This window comes from Rattus norvegicus, chromosome 6, assembly GCF_021556685.1.
Source record: "Rattus norvegicus strain SHRSP/BbbUtx chromosome 6, alternate assembly SHRSP_T2T, whole genome shotgun sequence".
Taxonomy (NCBI): Eukaryota; Metazoa; Chordata; class Mammalia; order Rodentia; family Muridae; genus Rattus; species Rattus norvegicus.
Window position 1 is genome coordinate 94355613 of NC_141539.1, and position 16801 is coordinate 94372413.

At 44.9% G+C, this 16801-nt stretch overlaps 1 protein-coding gene and 1 long non-coding RNA gene across 5 annotated transcripts; one reads left to right on the forward strand and one right to left on the reverse strand.

Annotated features, from left to right (window-relative positions):
• The first annotated feature begins 411 nt into the window (after positions 1-411).
• Positions 412-7888, forward strand: LOC134479215 (uncharacterized). The gene is made up of 4 exons (XR_015623090.1): positions 412-617; positions 5062-5600; positions 6787-7171; positions 7265-7888. It is a non-coding gene; the product is annotated as an uncharacterized LOC134479215 (long non-coding RNA).
• Positions 7889-10184: 2296 nt separating this feature from the next.
• Positions 10185-15651, reverse strand: Vcpkmt (valosin containing protein lysine methyltransferase). 4 transcript variants are annotated; one of them, NM_001447067.1, is made up of 6 exons: positions 15319-15643; positions 15110-15220; positions 14871-14940; positions 13609-13728; positions 12600-12704; positions 10185-10483 (listed from the first exon to the last, which is right to left on the reverse strand). In NM_001447067.1, the coding sequence occupies exons 1-6, from the start codon at positions 15333-15335 to the stop codon at positions 10469-10471; spliced, it is 438 nt and encodes a 145-aa protein (NP_001433996.1). In that variant the 5' UTR covers positions 15336-15643; the 3' UTR covers positions 10185-10468. The 4 variants fall into 4 exon arrangements, with proteins under 4 accessions (NP_001433996.1, XP_087408084.1, XP_087408082.1 ...); XM_087551958.1 differs by having other exon boundaries at positions 10199-10483; positions 15121-15215; positions 15319-15651; XM_087551956.1 differs by having other exon boundaries at positions 10199-10483; positions 15110-15215; positions 15319-15651.
• Between the last annotated feature and the right edge of the window lie 1150 nt (positions 15652-16801).

Consider the following 16801-nt stretch of genomic DNA (forward strand, 5'->3'; position numbering starts at 1 on the left):
CACCCCAGCCTGCTTAATACTAGCATTATAAGCATGTGCTACAGTCACCCATGGAAGATATAGAATGTAGACTTTTTCTCCTCTTTAATTTAGTCTCAGACTGCTGCATGTCCTAACATAAGGACTCAGTACAATAAATACACAATTAAAGGACAGTGAGTGGGTCAGGTGCTTGTGTGTTGAGCCTAACAAGCTATCTGGTCCTTTGGACCCAAACGTCTTGGAGAGACCTGATTCCTGATAGTCGTTTTCTTACCTCAGCACTACACACCGGTGCGGACCGCAGGCAAGCACCTGCGCACCCAAAGGAAAGGGCGGGGCCCGGAGATCCCCTACTCCGTCAACGCCAGAGACTGAGTGCTCAGCCCTTACTGGGACACCTGCATAAAACAACCCCGCCCCAGGCTCAGAGAAGACAGCAGAAGAGGAAACGGAAAGACTAGAAAGGCCAGGGGATGGAGCGGAGCAGTGAGACGCACTTTATGCACAAGACGCGGCTAGGTCAGTCATCTGAGCAGCTTTGTGGGAGGAGGAATGACGTTTGTAGCAAAGCCTGTCAGGCGCTGTAGACAAATACACAGAACCCACATCAGACATGTTTCCACTGTTGCTGGAATGTAAGTGTATGTCAGAAATGTCTGCTTGCTGGGGAGGGAGGAGGGGGGAAGAGCACGGACCGGCTGCATGGCGGATTTAGGAGTATAAACTGAATTGTCTAGGCAACCAAAAGTTATTTTAAATACTTCAGCAGAAACTTGGGGTCTGAACTTGGCCTGTAGCTCTGTGAATGGAGGGAAGGGTGGATCTAAGAACCATTTTAGAACCTGACTAAAAGACACATAGCCAGTCGTACATGTCCAAGAAACATTGCTGGAGGACTCAAGGCCTCCAAAGCTCTCTGTGTGCACCAGATCCCTTTCGTGCTGGACAAGAGTTACAAGACTTATTAGAACTACAGGCTTTACCAGCATTGGCTGAAAGTTGTCACATATACTGTGATGATGTGCATACATTTGGCCCAGGGAGTGGCATTATTAGGAGGTGTGGTTTGTTGGGTAGGTGTGACCTTGTTGGAGGAAGTGTGTTATTGTGGGGGTGAGCAGTGAGACCCTCCTCCTAACTACATGGGAACCAGTCTTCTCCTATTGGCCTTCAGATGAAGATGTAGAACTCTCGGCTCTGCTTGCGCTTTGCCTGCCTGGACGCTGCCGTGTTCCCACCTTGATGATAATGGACTGAACCTCTAAATCTGTAAGGCAGCAACCAATTAAATGTTATAACCAATAAGAGTTGCCTTGGTCATGGTGTCTGTTCACGTAGTAAAAAGCCTAACTAAGACATATGCAGGTTGTACAACTTTAGAATCAAGAGTTACAATTTATACTTTTTGGTTTAATTGCAAAAAGGCCAATGATATCTGCTATGTGGCTTGTACCCCTCCATGGCGTTCACTCAGTACCCAGCCTGAACACATGATAGCACTGGCTGGGGTACGAGGTAGGCAGATACCTATCTAGGTTCAGAGGCTGAAGAGGGCAGATGCTTAGTGAAAAAGTCTAAATATCACTCCCTCGTACAGATGGAGGAAAGGCCCTGTGGGAGACCCAGAGAAATACCAAAGTAATTAGAAGAAAGGTAGAATCCTCAAGTGCTTTCTGCCAAGGCGTCAGCAACAAGGAGAGGGGTGGGCCCTGGACGCCTGTATATAATTCATATTATATACATACACACAATATATATAATATAAATTCATATTATACACACACACACACACACACACACACAATCTGGCCACACACACACACACACACACACACACACACACAATCTGGCCAGTCCACCCAGCGTTACTTGTATTATATGAGTCTGGGGCTGAAGACTTGGTATTGGATAACCAAGTAAGGAGTTCAGTCCCAGGGAAGAGTATTCAGCATTCCTTGGCTGTCTGTAGTTCTTTATGTAGATGTGGGGCCCCATGAGATTTTCCCCTTTCCACTTTAGCCTGTGGTTCGAGGTAGCCGTCTTGTTGAGACGTCCCTGTCATCTCTGGGAGACACACTCTCACCGCTGGTCTCCTGGGCCTTTGGCTCTTACAGTCTTTTCATGACCTCTTCTGAGGTGTGTCAGTTGGGGCTAGAGCCACATGGTCACCTGTTCTCTGCATTTTTGACCAGTTGTGGTTTTCTGGGATGATCTGTGTCCGTTGTAAAGATTAGTCTCAACTGGGTGTGGTACAACTTTGATCTCAGCGCTGAGGTGGAGGCAGGGCAGGGTGGGGTAGGAGTCGGGCAGGAGCAGAGGCAAAGGAACAGGCAGGTGATCTCTGAGTTTGAGGCCAGCCTGGTCTACAGATCGAGTTCCAGGGCATCCAAGAACACATAGAGAAACCCTGTCTCAAAAATTAAAACAAAAACAAAAACAAACAAACCCCAAAACCCCCAAAACAAAACAAACAACAAACCCAAAACAAAACAAAAAACCAACAACAAAAAAAACAAGATTAGTTTCTTTGACGAGGGGCATGAACTACACTTAGCTTCAGTGATGAGGAATTCCATTGCTTTAGTAAGTGGTGGGAATAGGTTTTCCTGTAAGAACCACAACCTCACTAGCTCAGGGTAATTAGTTGTCTAGGCTCCCAGTACCAGGCATGGTTTCCGTCTTGTTGAGTGGATCTTAAGTCTAATTACAGGTTATTGGTTACCACCAAGATATCCCTACCACATTGCACCTTAGGGCTGTCCTGCCGCTCTGGCATCCTGTGGTGGTGGTAGTTGTCACAGTTGGTGGTACTTCGATGGGTCTCCGGGAATTTCTTTGCTAAGTTCTGTCTTCCACAGCCTCTGCTTGTCTGCTGTACTGGGACCTCTGTGTTTTCTCTGGTTTGGAGAAGCACCAGGAAAGGTCCAAACAGCTTGGGAATAAAACTTCAATTCTACAGGAAGCAGACTAGGCTCCCACAGAGGAAGCACCTTTAGTCAGTGACGACCCTGACTTAGGGAGGGTAAGCCTGGGGTTCAGTCAGCTCCTGGGACACTGAGTTGGAGGAGGAGATAACAGTCAAAACTGAGCTGACTTCTTTCAAGGGCTCACCAAATACAATGAAACTAACACAGTAGCCAATCATAATTGTACTAATGTTACTGCTTTTCACCTACCAATCATATGAGAGGTTACCCAACCTTTCTGGAAATTTCCTCTAGCTCTGCATAAAAAGGGGGCCCACGAGCCCCTCGAATCATCACCATTTTGATGGTTGACCCCTGCACATTCATGATTTCCGCAGAATAAACGCTCCTTGCCCTTGTATACTATTTGAGTCCGTGGTCTTCACTCAGTAATTCTTGAACCCTAATATTCACACACTACTAATAATGTCCTATGCCTTGCCATACAGGATTATGGTTCCTTTTTAAATAGGACCAGCCTCTCCATTCTTGCTGTCATGACTCCGTCTCTCCCGTGATGAAGGTGGAGTCTATAAGAAGAGGTAACGAAGTTGGTTTGACAGAAAGGTGAATGGCAGGCACACACTAGGCTCAGAATCTGATGGCTGAGGCTTTGTGTCAGTTACTGCAGTCTGACTTAGGACACTTGGGTAGGCTGTGGAGCCTGCCTCTTCTCTGCCCTTGCTCACACACCTTATCCTGCTCCCTGTGCCTGTGCCAGTCAGGCAATGCCATTCCTGCTGTCACTGTGCCGGTCAGGCAACGCCACTGTCTTACTTATCTTGCTGCTGTGACAAAACACTCTGAACATAGTAGCCAATCAAGGCAAATCACTTAAGGGAAGGTTTATGTGGGCTGAGTATGGGGTACCGTCCACTACAGTAGGAAAGCCTTGTGGCTGGAGGGAGCTTGAGGCTGCACGACACGCTGTGTTCACAGTCAGGAAGCAGCAAGCAATGTTGTTACGGCTGTCCTGGACACCAGCCTGCGGAACAGCACGTTTAGGATGGGGCTTCCCAACTCAATACAATCTAGATTATCTTTCAAGACATGTCCAGAGATTTGTCCCGTCTTCTCTTTAAGAGAAAAGCAGAATGTTCCAGTGTGGGCTCTGTGGGAAGGTGATTTAGAGCTGATTTAGAAGTCAGGGTGGTGGTCCATCCCTGTAATCCCAGTGTTTGGGAGGCTGAGTCTGGGGGATTACAACCAAGCTAGCCTCGGCTATACAGGGAGTTCTAGGCTAACCTGAACCAAAGATTGAGACTCTGCCTCAAAAAATAAAAAAGCAAATAAGCAAACACTAACAGGGCTGTCATGCAAACCTCACAGGGACTAACAGTCTACTGTGCAAGCCTGCCCTGTTAGCCAGACTCTCCTCAGGGAGCAGGCGGAGCGTGTCTAACGCTACAGATGAGAATAACTTTTGAACAACATTCTTAGTTTTTTGTTTGGGTCTCTCTACAGAACTCACAATGTAGACCAGGCTGGTCTTGAACTCACAGCGATGTCTGTCTCTGACTCCTGAGTGATAGGATTAAAACTGTGCACAACCAAAATTTAAAAAAAAAATTCTTTGTAGCAACACTTAGAAAGATAGCTATTTTATTCATTTTTTTGTGTGTTTTTGTGTGCATGGTTTTTATTTTTAATTTTTTAGGTCTTATATAGCCCTGGCTGAACTCAAATGTGCCATATAGCTGAAGATGACCTTGATCATTCTGATCCCCTTGCCTCTATCTCCGAGGTGCTGGAATTGTAGGTGTAAAATAGCTATTTTTAAAAATAGCGGTATTTATATGAGTCACTGACATCAAAAGCATTCTAGGCTTAAACCTTTATTATTGAGGTGTGTGAAACTTGCTTTTCTTGTTTTTCTTGTTTTTCAGTTTTAGAAAGTAGCATTCTTTCTGAACTCTGTGCTCTGAGGGAATTCTTTTGAACACTGGAATGCTGGCCCTTTTATCTCAACTGCACTTGAGCTAGTCACAGGAGAGGAGGGAGCCTCAACTGAGAAATCGCCTCCGTATGATATGGCTATGAGCAAGCCTGTAGGGTATTTTCTTAGTGATTGATGTAGGGGGGCCCAAGCTCACTGTGGGTGGTTCCATCCTAGGGCTGGTGATAAGAAAGCCGGTTGAGCAAGTCACAAGGAGCAAGCCAGTAAGTGAGAAGCATCCCTCGGTGGCTCTCTGCCCTCACTGCCTTTGATGACAGCCTATGATACGGAAACAAAGTTGCACATGGGCATGGTGTTTCATCATTGCAATGGATACCCTAAGACAATTTGGGTAAAGCTTCTTTTCAAGTCAGAGCATGTCAACAGCTGGCCATTTTGCACATGTGCAAGGAGCAGGTTTTTGGAAGGCGTTCTTCTGAAGAACAAGGTGGAAGGCTGAAGGCTGCTACATGGGGTCGCTGGTATAATACAAGTCTGGCAATGGCCGCCAAGGCATCAATCTGAAACCATCTTGCAAAGGCCTGATTATCAGGTGACTACAAAGCTGAACTCAAGGTAATTCTCTAAAACTCACTACAGATCAGCTGTGAGGAGTGTGACAGACTGCAGTCGGTGGCTTTTCAGGGCCTGAAAAAGTCCGCAGCATCTACGTTATAGTCCAGCCTGATCCCAAAATGCTTCATCTTGTTTTGCAAGTAAGAAACGTCAACGTTTTCAACTTTATGAATATTAAAAATGAGAATTGATCATACATTAAAGTAACCTATCAGTAAAGATTTCAAAAATCAAGAGCTATTTAGCGTTTATAGTATTTTCATTAATCAATTTAAAATCCTTCAAAAAAAAAGGCATAGTGGGCTCCTCACGCCTATAATTCCAGCACTCAGACGGCAGAGGCAGGATGGTTTCCTGTGAGTTTGAGGCCAGCCTGGGCTGCACAATGAAACTGTATTTCAAAAGGCCAGAGACTGAGATGTGACTTAGTAGTACAGTCACATTGCCTAACATGCACAAGGCCTAGTTTATTTGTGGCACACATGCACACACACACACACACACACACACACACACACACACACACACACACACACAAGCACAAGCACACACAGGGGTTCGTGGTAAGGCACTTGCCCAGTAGTGAAAACAAACATACAAATGTGCATACATGACACATAGCTGTCTTTGTTAGTGAATAGCAATGACTGCCCCCGCCTTTCTAAAATGGCTGACTCATTTAACTAACAGCACCACAGACCAGTGTTCTCAACCTTTGCCTGCCTCAGCTGCCATTTCTCATGATAGGGATGGTGATGTGCACTCTATTCTCTCTATACTCTCAAAGGGATAAAGGGATACCCGGATTTCACAATGCAACAGATAAAAGCAGGTTTCCCAAGTCCCCACCTATAATACCACTTTTGCTGTAATGGTGTTTACTGAGCACTTACTATCTGCCAAGTACCCAAGTACACTGCATACAGCAGACAATTTGAACTCCACAGGAATCCCTGAGGCCCATAACAAAATGATCCTCTATTTGCATGAGGACAGCAAGGCATGGAGTTTAGGGAACAAGATCACACAGACAGTAAATGACAGACTGTGTAATCAAATCTTGGGTTTCTGTTCTGACACACTTTATTCCAAGTGCACAGGGAGAAAACATCATACAAACGGCTTGTCCTCACACACTGTGTATGTTGTACACAAACCGCATCTTGTAACTAAAAGTGGTGGGACCTCAGTGGCTGGGTGTTCTGCGTTCTGCACCACATGGATCTTAAGGTTTTAACAACTTCGCCGGCAAATGGCCAGAGCCTTTACCACGCTCCCGTTCAGAATTATAAAAAGCTAAAACTCAGCTTTCCTATTACTTCTCAGCGAGATGAGGTTCACCCTAAGGTTCCACGATTGTGGGAGAGCCACTGGCAGAAGCTTCCGTCTTCTGATGTGAAATCTGCTCCTCTGGGGAAGAAGGAATGGCGACTTGGAGAACCAGTTAAAACTCATTAGAAGTTTTAAGTTCACCTTGGACTTTATTTTTAGAACTGCACTGATTAGAACAAACTTAGACTCGTAAAGGCCTCTCTTCCTTGTATAGATGGGGTCTAGGGCAGAAAAGTGATTCATGAATCACAATGTCTGCAGCTTCGTGAGCGACCAAGGTTGAACAGAAAAACAGAAAGCTACAGCAAAGACAACTTCCTGAGAAAACGGGATCATTTAGTTCCTGCCACGTTTCCGTCAGCAAGGAGCTTCCTAATGGGTAGGCTAGTTTTGAAAAATCAAATTTAGTTATGATTTAAAATCTGAGGGTGGCTGATTAAAACCCAGTTGTTTTGTTTTGTTTTTTTTACAGCCACCTTACTAGACACTGTTTAAAGACAAAGATGTGCAATGCCACCTACAGGGAACCTTTGGAACTACAACTACAGACCTACTTCTATGTCCCACACCTGGGGGGTGGGGGTGGGACAAAACCTCACTCATCACATTTAACCAGAAAGCTGGAGGAAGGGGTGAATAAGAAGTATGAGAAGACCCACCACCATTTTGTCCTGCACTTAAATAATAACTTAAATAATCAAAACCAACCCAGTGCCACCAACTCCTCCACAGTGGATGAATGGGAGCAGAAGAAACAGTTAGGCAAACAGAGGCAGGACATGGAGGAGACTCAAGTCATTGGTGATGACATCTGCAATTTGCCTCTTTGAATTGTAGCATCCCTCCCCCAGTGCCTCAGATTTCAATACATTTCAGACAAGCTAACAGTTATTACCGCTTCTAGAGTTGGTCCACAGGTTTTTAGGTTCAGCTCTCTGTGTGGGTCAGGCCATTCGGACCAGAACACTTCATTTGTATTGTAAATGTTCTCTTCCCTTCTCTTGCACTACCCCCTGGGAAGTAGACAGAGTTTCCTTATGGTAATGGTTCTCAATTTAGGAAACATTAAAGCTATCTGGAGTCTTTCAGTATCGACAGCACGCCTCCTGTTTAATCGGGCTAGATCGAAACTTGAGTGTAGCAGTTTTTGGCTTCTGCTTGCTTCCAATGTTCCAGGTGACCTCACTGTGCAGCTGGTTTAAGAAACACTTCCTACAGAGGTAGGAAGTTATGGGTTCTCAGACAGCCAGGGCTACACAGAGAAACTGTCTCCAAACACCCAAAACAGAAACAAAACAGTGCAGGGCTGCAATCTCTTCCCAGACGACTTCCATCTATATTCTGGTAAGTGGTTATAGGCCTCACTGCCCAGAGACAAATCCTGCTTGTTCAAGAGGATCCTAATTCATCTCTAGCATTTCCCCCAGACACTAGCAATTACTTGAAGCTGGACAGTTGGTGTTCTAGTTGATGGCCAGCTAGAGGCATTACCTCATTCTGTTGCACCTGCTATTTACTTTTGAGATATGGTTGTGTGTAACTATGTGTCCCAGAATGGCCTTGAACCCTTGAACCAACACTTGCAGGTGCTGGGATTCCAGGTTTGTGCTGTGCAGCTCTCCCTGGGCACACAAGTCTTCTAGCCCCCAACTCAGACCAATTCCCAGGCTGGCAGGCCCATGCACCCTCTGCTTCACAATGCTCACAGCAGCCATTCTGTCCCAAGCTCTGGTCTAAAATAGCCAAGTCTCTCCCTGAGCAACACAAGCCTAAACATCTCAATCTCCCCTTCAGCAGATGCGTTACTCCTTAGGCACTTCTGGAGGGTCCCAACTACAGGGCTTTGTTCATCAAAAGGTCTGAACGTGTCCAACACTCAACTCTTCCAAGGTAAGGGGTTCACCCAGGCACTCCCTGTGGAATGCAGCTGGCACTAAGGGCACCCTTACAGTTAAGTCCTGCAGGACTCAGTGTTGGCCTCATCCCAGAACTGAGTTAAGACCTCACTTCGTTCTGTTCCACATCCCTAGGTGCCAGAGGCAGGGATTGTGAGGGACAGGTTAAGGAGTGGCTCTAGCTAGCAGGGAGGAGGGAGGCAAGCAGGGTGTGCTTCCCTGGAAACTGGTACCAAGCTGCTCTATGTGCGTTAAGCCAGCTGGACTACCTGAGTTTGGGAGCATGTGGGAAGGGTGTGAGAATCTGAGGGGTCTAAGGCCAGTGTTCACTCCAGTTCCATGTTACGGAGCAAGCGGTTACGTATTAAGCCACTGCCTGCAAAGCAGCACTCCTTCAGCCTGTCTGCCTGGGGTGACTGCCTCAAGGGCCATGTTCAGACAGTATTTTGAAAGTATAACTGCAAGCAAGCTTTGAAGATGGAAAAAAGCTCCCAAGAAAGAATCGTTCTTAACCGATCGTCTGCAAGTCTCTAAATGGAGCTGCTGTTGCTCCTGCAAAGCAGCTGTTCGCCATAAATGTTCATCTCTTCAGAGACTCTTGGAAGCAGTCACAAAGCGATGTTTACTTCAGCACATGAACTGTGTCTTCTAGCACCATGACTACCAAGTCGAGAATTCCATCTGGTTAATGCTTTTGGAACTGGTAGTGTTGCTCAAGACACTAACAGGTTATGTGAGTAGATTGATTATTGGAACAGAAGTTGGGGACAAGACAGTAGAAAGCATTTGATAAATGTACACAGAACTTCATTTAAACATGATGTATGTCTTAATACCAGTGGTTTAAAATGACATTTTCTTGGATCAAACACACAAGAAAAGCTCCCAGAGCCATGAGAGCACAGAAGCCTGTCACTAGTGTTCTTTCCTCTGAGACAGCAGATGTTCTCTATCTCCTGATTCACCTTCTCAGTGACCAGCTATGGCACCCTGAACGCTAGTTCACTAGATCACCTACCTGAGATGGAGGAAAACACAACCAATAAAGGTGCAAAACAATACTTTTGGTTTCTTGAGAGAACATATAAGTATTAAGATAACATAGTGGAAAACAGAAAACTGCCGCACAACTGCAAAAGCGAGACTGCCTTTGAACTTTAAAGACAAAAGTACCGCTTCCAACTTAGTATTTTATAAGAAGACACCACCATTGGAAGCTGGATCGAATCAACTGACCTACAGTTCCATTTCTCTTTCTTCTCTCTCCATTCTTCCTTCTAGACAGTTTTATTATGCCTGGAACTAACTTGGCCTGTAGACCAGGCTAGTCTGGAACTCAAGAGAGCCGCCTGCCTGCCCCCCCCAGTGCTGGGATTAAAAGCATGCACCACCATGACACCAGTCCTCAAAGCATTCCTATACAGTAATAGATGCCATCAGAAATTGGAGCAATTTATTTCTAAGTTTCTTGAAAATGTACCGAGTCAACCATGCTGCTTCAGACTTGAGGCTGTCCTCAAAATTAATCTTTATTTGAGTGATTGTCAATGTTTCTTTTAAACAGAACTTGATGCTGAGCTAAGTAAACCTAAGTTAGATTTCAGGCCCACGGGCAGGCAGGCATTTCACACTGTGGGCAGTCCAAGGCAGTGGTCATCCAGGAGCCAGATCTCTAAGACATGCTGGAGAACTCTGTAAGGCAGTCTTCCATGCGGTGTGCATGCGTGGTCACAGCTTTACCTTACCCAGGATGCTGGGGGCACGGGTAATGGAAAAGGGCTTCATGATGGCGGTTTCTATAAGGAAAAGGGGGGAGGTTAAACATTAATTTTACAACACCAAGTAGTGGCTAACGGCAAGTCAAGAGAAACATGTACAATGTTTACAGACAGTTCTTAGCTGACATCTAAAGCACATGTATGAATAAAAAAGCCTTTTGTTATAAAAACTACAATATCATAAAATTTAAGACACCTATAGAACAGGAGGGATTTTGTAAATGATACATTTGGTATCGATTAGCAAAGGACTCTTAGAAGACAGAACAATTTAAAACTGGGCACTATCTCTAAAGACACAAGAAGACACTATCATTAAGAAAAAGACTGCATTGAAATCCTATATGTCATCTACTAGAACAGCTACTATGAAGAGGACACAGCAAGAGTTGGTGAGCAGTGTCACGGCAGTGACAGCCCTTACATACTCATGGTGGGAAGGTAAAGACAATACGGTAGCTTTGGAAAACCCTGGTGACTTCATCTACTTCACACGTGTCCACAGCAGGATTATTACAGACAAGAAGTGAGAGAGAGAAACGTTACCAGCTGACGAACAGTAGTGGATTAGCTAGCAGAGCCATGCTCAGGGATGTGACCCAGACACAAAAGGAGTGTAAGGAGGGCATGTGCCGTGGAGGACCTGGAAAACACTTTGCTGAATGAAGGCAGCGAGATGCAAGGATGCAGGAGGAGATTAGACTTGTAGAGCGGGTGCAGAATGAGCAGATGGACTGAACGCTGGAAGCATTTTATCTCTGATGATGAAAACACTTTAAAATATAGCCGAGTGACTAAAAACCAGAGATACGTGCTTTGAAAGGGTAAATTTTATGGAATGAGAATTATATCAATTTAAAAAGGAAATAAGTCTTTGCAGAAACAAAACAACTCTTTATATTAAAAAACAAAGACGTTTATGCTTCAAAAAACCTGCTTTGACAACTGTACGGCAGCTTCAGCAAACACTGCATCCCCTAAGGCACTGCATCCGTGTTTCTGCCTTTCCAGCGCTCTATACCAATCTGGATTATAACCCTCACCTTCTCTCATTAGACTGAGCTTTCACCCCTACCTCTGGTCCCCAAACTGTGTTGTATCTGCTCTTGGCTAGAATCCTTATCATTAGGAAACATGGTGGGGGCCAGGTTTTTATTAAGTGTCAACGTTTGCCTTATGGCGTTCACATCCACAACTGAGCATACAAGACTCTCCCCCTTTACAGGCTGGAACTGCAGGTGCAACAAAGGCAAACCACTAAAAGCGACCAGATGGGAACACACGTCAACTTCTATCCCTTGGGGTATTTTCTTTCATAGGTGAGAATGCCCATTTTTCTTTTAAAGGGAAAATGAGAATGACCAAAGCTCGAGAGTTACAACTAGCCTTTAAAAGAGTTAGAGCAGGAAGTTACAAAGAGAAATCACTTGAGGTTCTGTTCAATGCCACAGTTTGGGAAAACATCCCTCCATGAAGCACTGTGAGGAGGGTTGAGAACATTAAGGATATTTATCAATATATACACATATATAATATATACTGTACATTCATGGTATATACTGCCCTTAGGGCCAGCTTTGGACCCTGCTCCCGCTTCTCTTTTTCTCAGCCAGGTGACCGGTCTCCTTTGTGGAACTCTTACTTACAGCTTGTTCACAGGCCCCCCAGAGAAGACCACCCAAATCCAGGACTAGGAGGAACCAAGACAAACTTTTCTGTACCTTACTGTCTTAAAGCAACTGCTCACGGGCATTCTCAGTGACACGGTCATTTGATTTATAACTGAAAAGGGCCTTAAAGACCTTACCAGGCTGGGGACTTAGCTTGGTGTCAGACCGCTTGCCTATCACGTGTAAGGCCGAAGGTTCCTTTCCCAGCATGGCAGAAATGAAGCCAGCCTTACATACGTTTTGATATAGTGTCCCGCTGTGTAGCCCGGCCTGGCCTCCAACGTACAGCCTGCCACTTCGAGATCTGAGATTGTGACCAAGAACCCAAGGCAAGACAGTGAGTGATGGAAACAGTTCAGCCGGCACAGCTCTTCCACACTATGTGGAGGGAAGAACTTGACAACAGCTTAGCATCAACAAGAACCAGCAGGCGGTCAGGTATGAAGAACTGTGAACGCGCGTACCGGATTTTTCTTCCTGATGTGTAGAATATGAATGTCTTCACTTCGGTATTCTTCATCATGTTTGTCCAAAGGGATTTTTTCAAAGTCAAAGTCTAGCTGCAGGAGCTATAAATTTAAAGGACGTTTACGTTATATTCAGACCAATTGGTAAGGGCAACGCGGAAACCTTCTCAGGTCTGGAAATGCTCCGTATCTTTATGTCGGATCATTTATTTGGATGAAACCACCTGAGCTGAGAACCCGATGTACATGCACTGTACATGTTTTAACTAAATAGGAACTACTTAAACTTCTAAAATTATAATTTCAAAAGCTGTGTAACATTTTCTCATATTCATGAAAGACATGGAATATATTTATATAATATTTAATAATTAAACATTTCTAAAACATATAGCATATATTATCTGAGGGAGTAACATAGCTGTTTTTGTCATTAGGTCAAAGTAGTCCCTTCAGCCGAGAGAATTTCAGGACTACATAGATACAGCTTCAAAATGAGCCAGTTTTTAGTAGGCTGCATTTGTGCCCATAAAAGGGTCTGGGTCATCACTTGGGGGTGGGGGTGGGGGATGAGGAACATATGAAAGATAGGCAAGATAGGCACTCCTCCCAACTTTAAAACAAACAACAAAACCTTGGAAATCGCTACTTATGTAAAATAAAAACACAGCACCTCCACACTTCTATCATGTAAGCTTTAGAACACACTGCTGAAAAGCTCCCACGTGTGGTGTTAACAGCATTGAAAACTGTCTCAGAAGAGACAAGCATGTCATCACCAGCCCCGGCACCGCACTGCAGAATAGGATGGACCAGTGAGAACAGCCAGCAAACTGACTGCTCAGAGATGAGGGCCCTGTGCAGGAGGGTGGCGGAGGACTTCTCCTTGGGCTGTTATCAAGAGAATGTCTCCCCCAAATCAAATTGCCTAAAACACCGGAGCGACCACATCCAGCTTCCCCAGAGGACAGAGATGCGACAAAGACAGACCTAACATGTTACTCACCTCAAAATATTTCTTCTCAATTTCTGGATTTTTCCCCATTGTACGTTGTTCGTAACAACATATAATAGAAGTTTCAGATCCGCTGAGATCTTTTAGTGTTTTCAGCAATGGTTCCAAGGACTATTTTAAAAAAGTACAATTTTCAGTTTATTACTTCAAGAATTTCCTATTATAAAAAGGGGGTCAGGAGGTGAAGAGGTCCTGCCTTTGAGTAAAACCATTCTAAGTCAAGGCAACAAAGCAAGGTTCTCAAATCAGACTGGCAAACAACTACTGACTAAACAGTAATTACACTGAATTCTATATTAAAAAAAAAATAGAAGAACCCTAAGGATTATACATGTTTCCTCAGGAAAACAAGCAGAATTGACTTGTCTTTTGTGTTTGTGTTGAACAAGGGTCTAGTCACATAGCCCAGGCTGGCACTGAACTTACATTGAGTGATGCTATCTGCACCTCTCAAGTGCTGGGGTTGCACAAGCTATACGATCACACCTAGCTAGGCTCAAGTCTTAGAAGTCTAATTACATTTCATCTAAGTTAATGTGGTATTTAAACACAATTTATTCATAATTGTGAATAATTATGAACAGTTTATAAATAAAATTTATAAATCAACAATTTATTCTACAAGTCAGCCCGACCCTAAAGGTTGGCTTGGAATTGAACTTGGATCCTCTGGAAGAAGTGTGTGCTCTTAACTGCTGACCCAAATTTGAAGGTCAGTTGGCTCAAGGCATTAATTTAAAACTAAGTACTGCCCAACACTGAGTAAACTAATATGTAAAGAAAACCATTCCACAAGTCTATTAAAATCTTGACAGAGAATTAACTAATTAATTTTGGAGTCTCATCTGTGATCCATGCTGGCCTAGCATTTATGACAATCAGAAGTGCTGGGACTCTAGGAGTGAGCCAATTTGCATCTTAACTAATTTTCAATGTCATGGTTAGCAGTCAATGGGAAAGGTAAGAAAAAAAAGGAAAGAAAAAACAAATGAACAAACAGAAGGTATCTTAGTTTTCCAGAATTTATCCAAACCGGAAAATCCTTTTAAAGTTTTACAAAAAGCCTCCAAACCACCACTCACAGGCCTGTATGCTTATCCTGAATTGTAAGATTGTGTTGCCCTTGATAATTTGTCTTCTCTTACTTGCCTCATCACCTACAGAAAAATATCCCACACCTGGAGGTGTGAAACTACGGAGAGCTGTGGGCTTCAGGACAACACAGTTCAACTACTAGCTGGCTTCATACTCACCTCCTCATAGTATATGCAGTCCGCCATTAATATGTAGTCTGGTGACATCAAGTCTTCTATGTCATCACCCCTTAAAAATGTCAAACATATGTCTTTAACTGATGCTCTGACGACTTAAAGTGTTCATTTTAGAAACGAAAAGCAGAAACTTTCCATCATATTAAGCATGCGTTGTGCAAAATGCCATTTAAAGCACAAGTAAGCGGTTATCTTAAAACAAGCTGAAAGGCCATACAAACCATTTCAGTACCTTGGCTTGAACAGAACCAGTCACAAGATGCTTGTTCATATTAATATTCATTTTCAGCAAGTCTTGTAGCTCCTCAAGATCAGTGACTATAACATCTGCCCTAAAAAACAACCTCGATTGAGGTACAGGCGCACGGCTGCACGCCGGTGACCTGACGCCTTCCCGCCGGTGAACTGATGCCTTCCCGCCAGCTCTTACCCGAGGGTCGCAGCCATGAGCCCCACGGCCCCCGTGCCGGAACCCAGTTCCAGCACCGAGCGCCGACTCAGAGCGTGGGCCCCATCGCCAGAAAACCCCGGCGTCTCCAGGTATTTGGCAAGGACGATGGCGGCGTCCCACACAACGCAACCCACGCCTCCGGAGCCGTACTGCTGCAGTCGAAGCGCGGTCCCATCTCGCTTCTCCAGAACCCGCACAAAGCTCCAGAGCGGATCCTCCACCTCCGGCTCCACGACGGACGGTATTCCCGCTCCTCGGCGGACGATATTCCAGCTCCTGCCCGCCACAGGCTGCGGTACGTGCTGACGTCACGCTCACGCAGAACCCGTACTTCCCAGCGGCAAAGCGGTTGTTCAAAGCGCATGCGTGACTCTCAAAGCCCGGAAGGCGGTAGAAACCCGCAGAATCTACCTGGGAGTGGCCCAGCTGCCTGCTACTTTGATCAGCTCTTTAAGCGCTCTTTAAGCAAACGACAGTGCTTTTTCCATAGCTCACTCACAGCTGTTGACTATAAATCTAGGCAGCTACCCAGGTCCTACCAAAAATGGTTACATTCAAGAAGTTTTTGTACTGTGCTTCTTTGTTATATGAGTGCATAAAAGTGGTGGCTTGGAACGTGCTACTTGCTTTTAACTGAAAAGAAAGGTTAATCCTCTAACATTTAAATCCCACAGAGCCAAAAGATGACCAGTAAGACCAAGTACCTGAGTTCCAGGACTCAGATAGTAGGAGAGACCTGCATGTTGGCTTGACTTTCCAATTGGATCTCTGGTATGCAACACACACACACACACACACACACACACACACACACACACACACACACACACACACACACACACACACACACACACACACACACACACACACACACACACACACACACACACACACACACACACACACACACACACACACACACACACACACACGCGCGCGCGCGCGCGCGCGCGCACACACACACACACACACGCGCGCGCGCGCGCGCACACACACACACGCGCGCGCGCGCGCACACACACACACACACACACACACGATAAGATATTCATTTTTCTACATTTCTTTCAGCTTTGTTGTTTTTTGTTTTCAGGATGGTCTTCTGGTATGCAACACACACACACACACACACACACACACGATAAGATATTCATTTTTCTACATTTCTTTCAGCTTTGTTGTTTTTTGTTTTCAGGATGGTCTTCTGGTATGCAACACACACACACACACACACACACACACACGATAAGATATTCATTTTTCTACATTTCTTTCAGCTTTGTTGTTTTTTGTTTTCAGGATGGTCTTCTGTATCCCAAGTAGGTTCAAACTCTCCAAGTAGTTGAGTCTCGCTTTGAACTTCAGTGCTTCAGTCTTTAATCTCCCAAGTGCTGCGATTACAGGTGTTCCCCACTACACCCAGCTTCTTCTAGTTCTTTGTGATTAAAAACGACATTGCAAG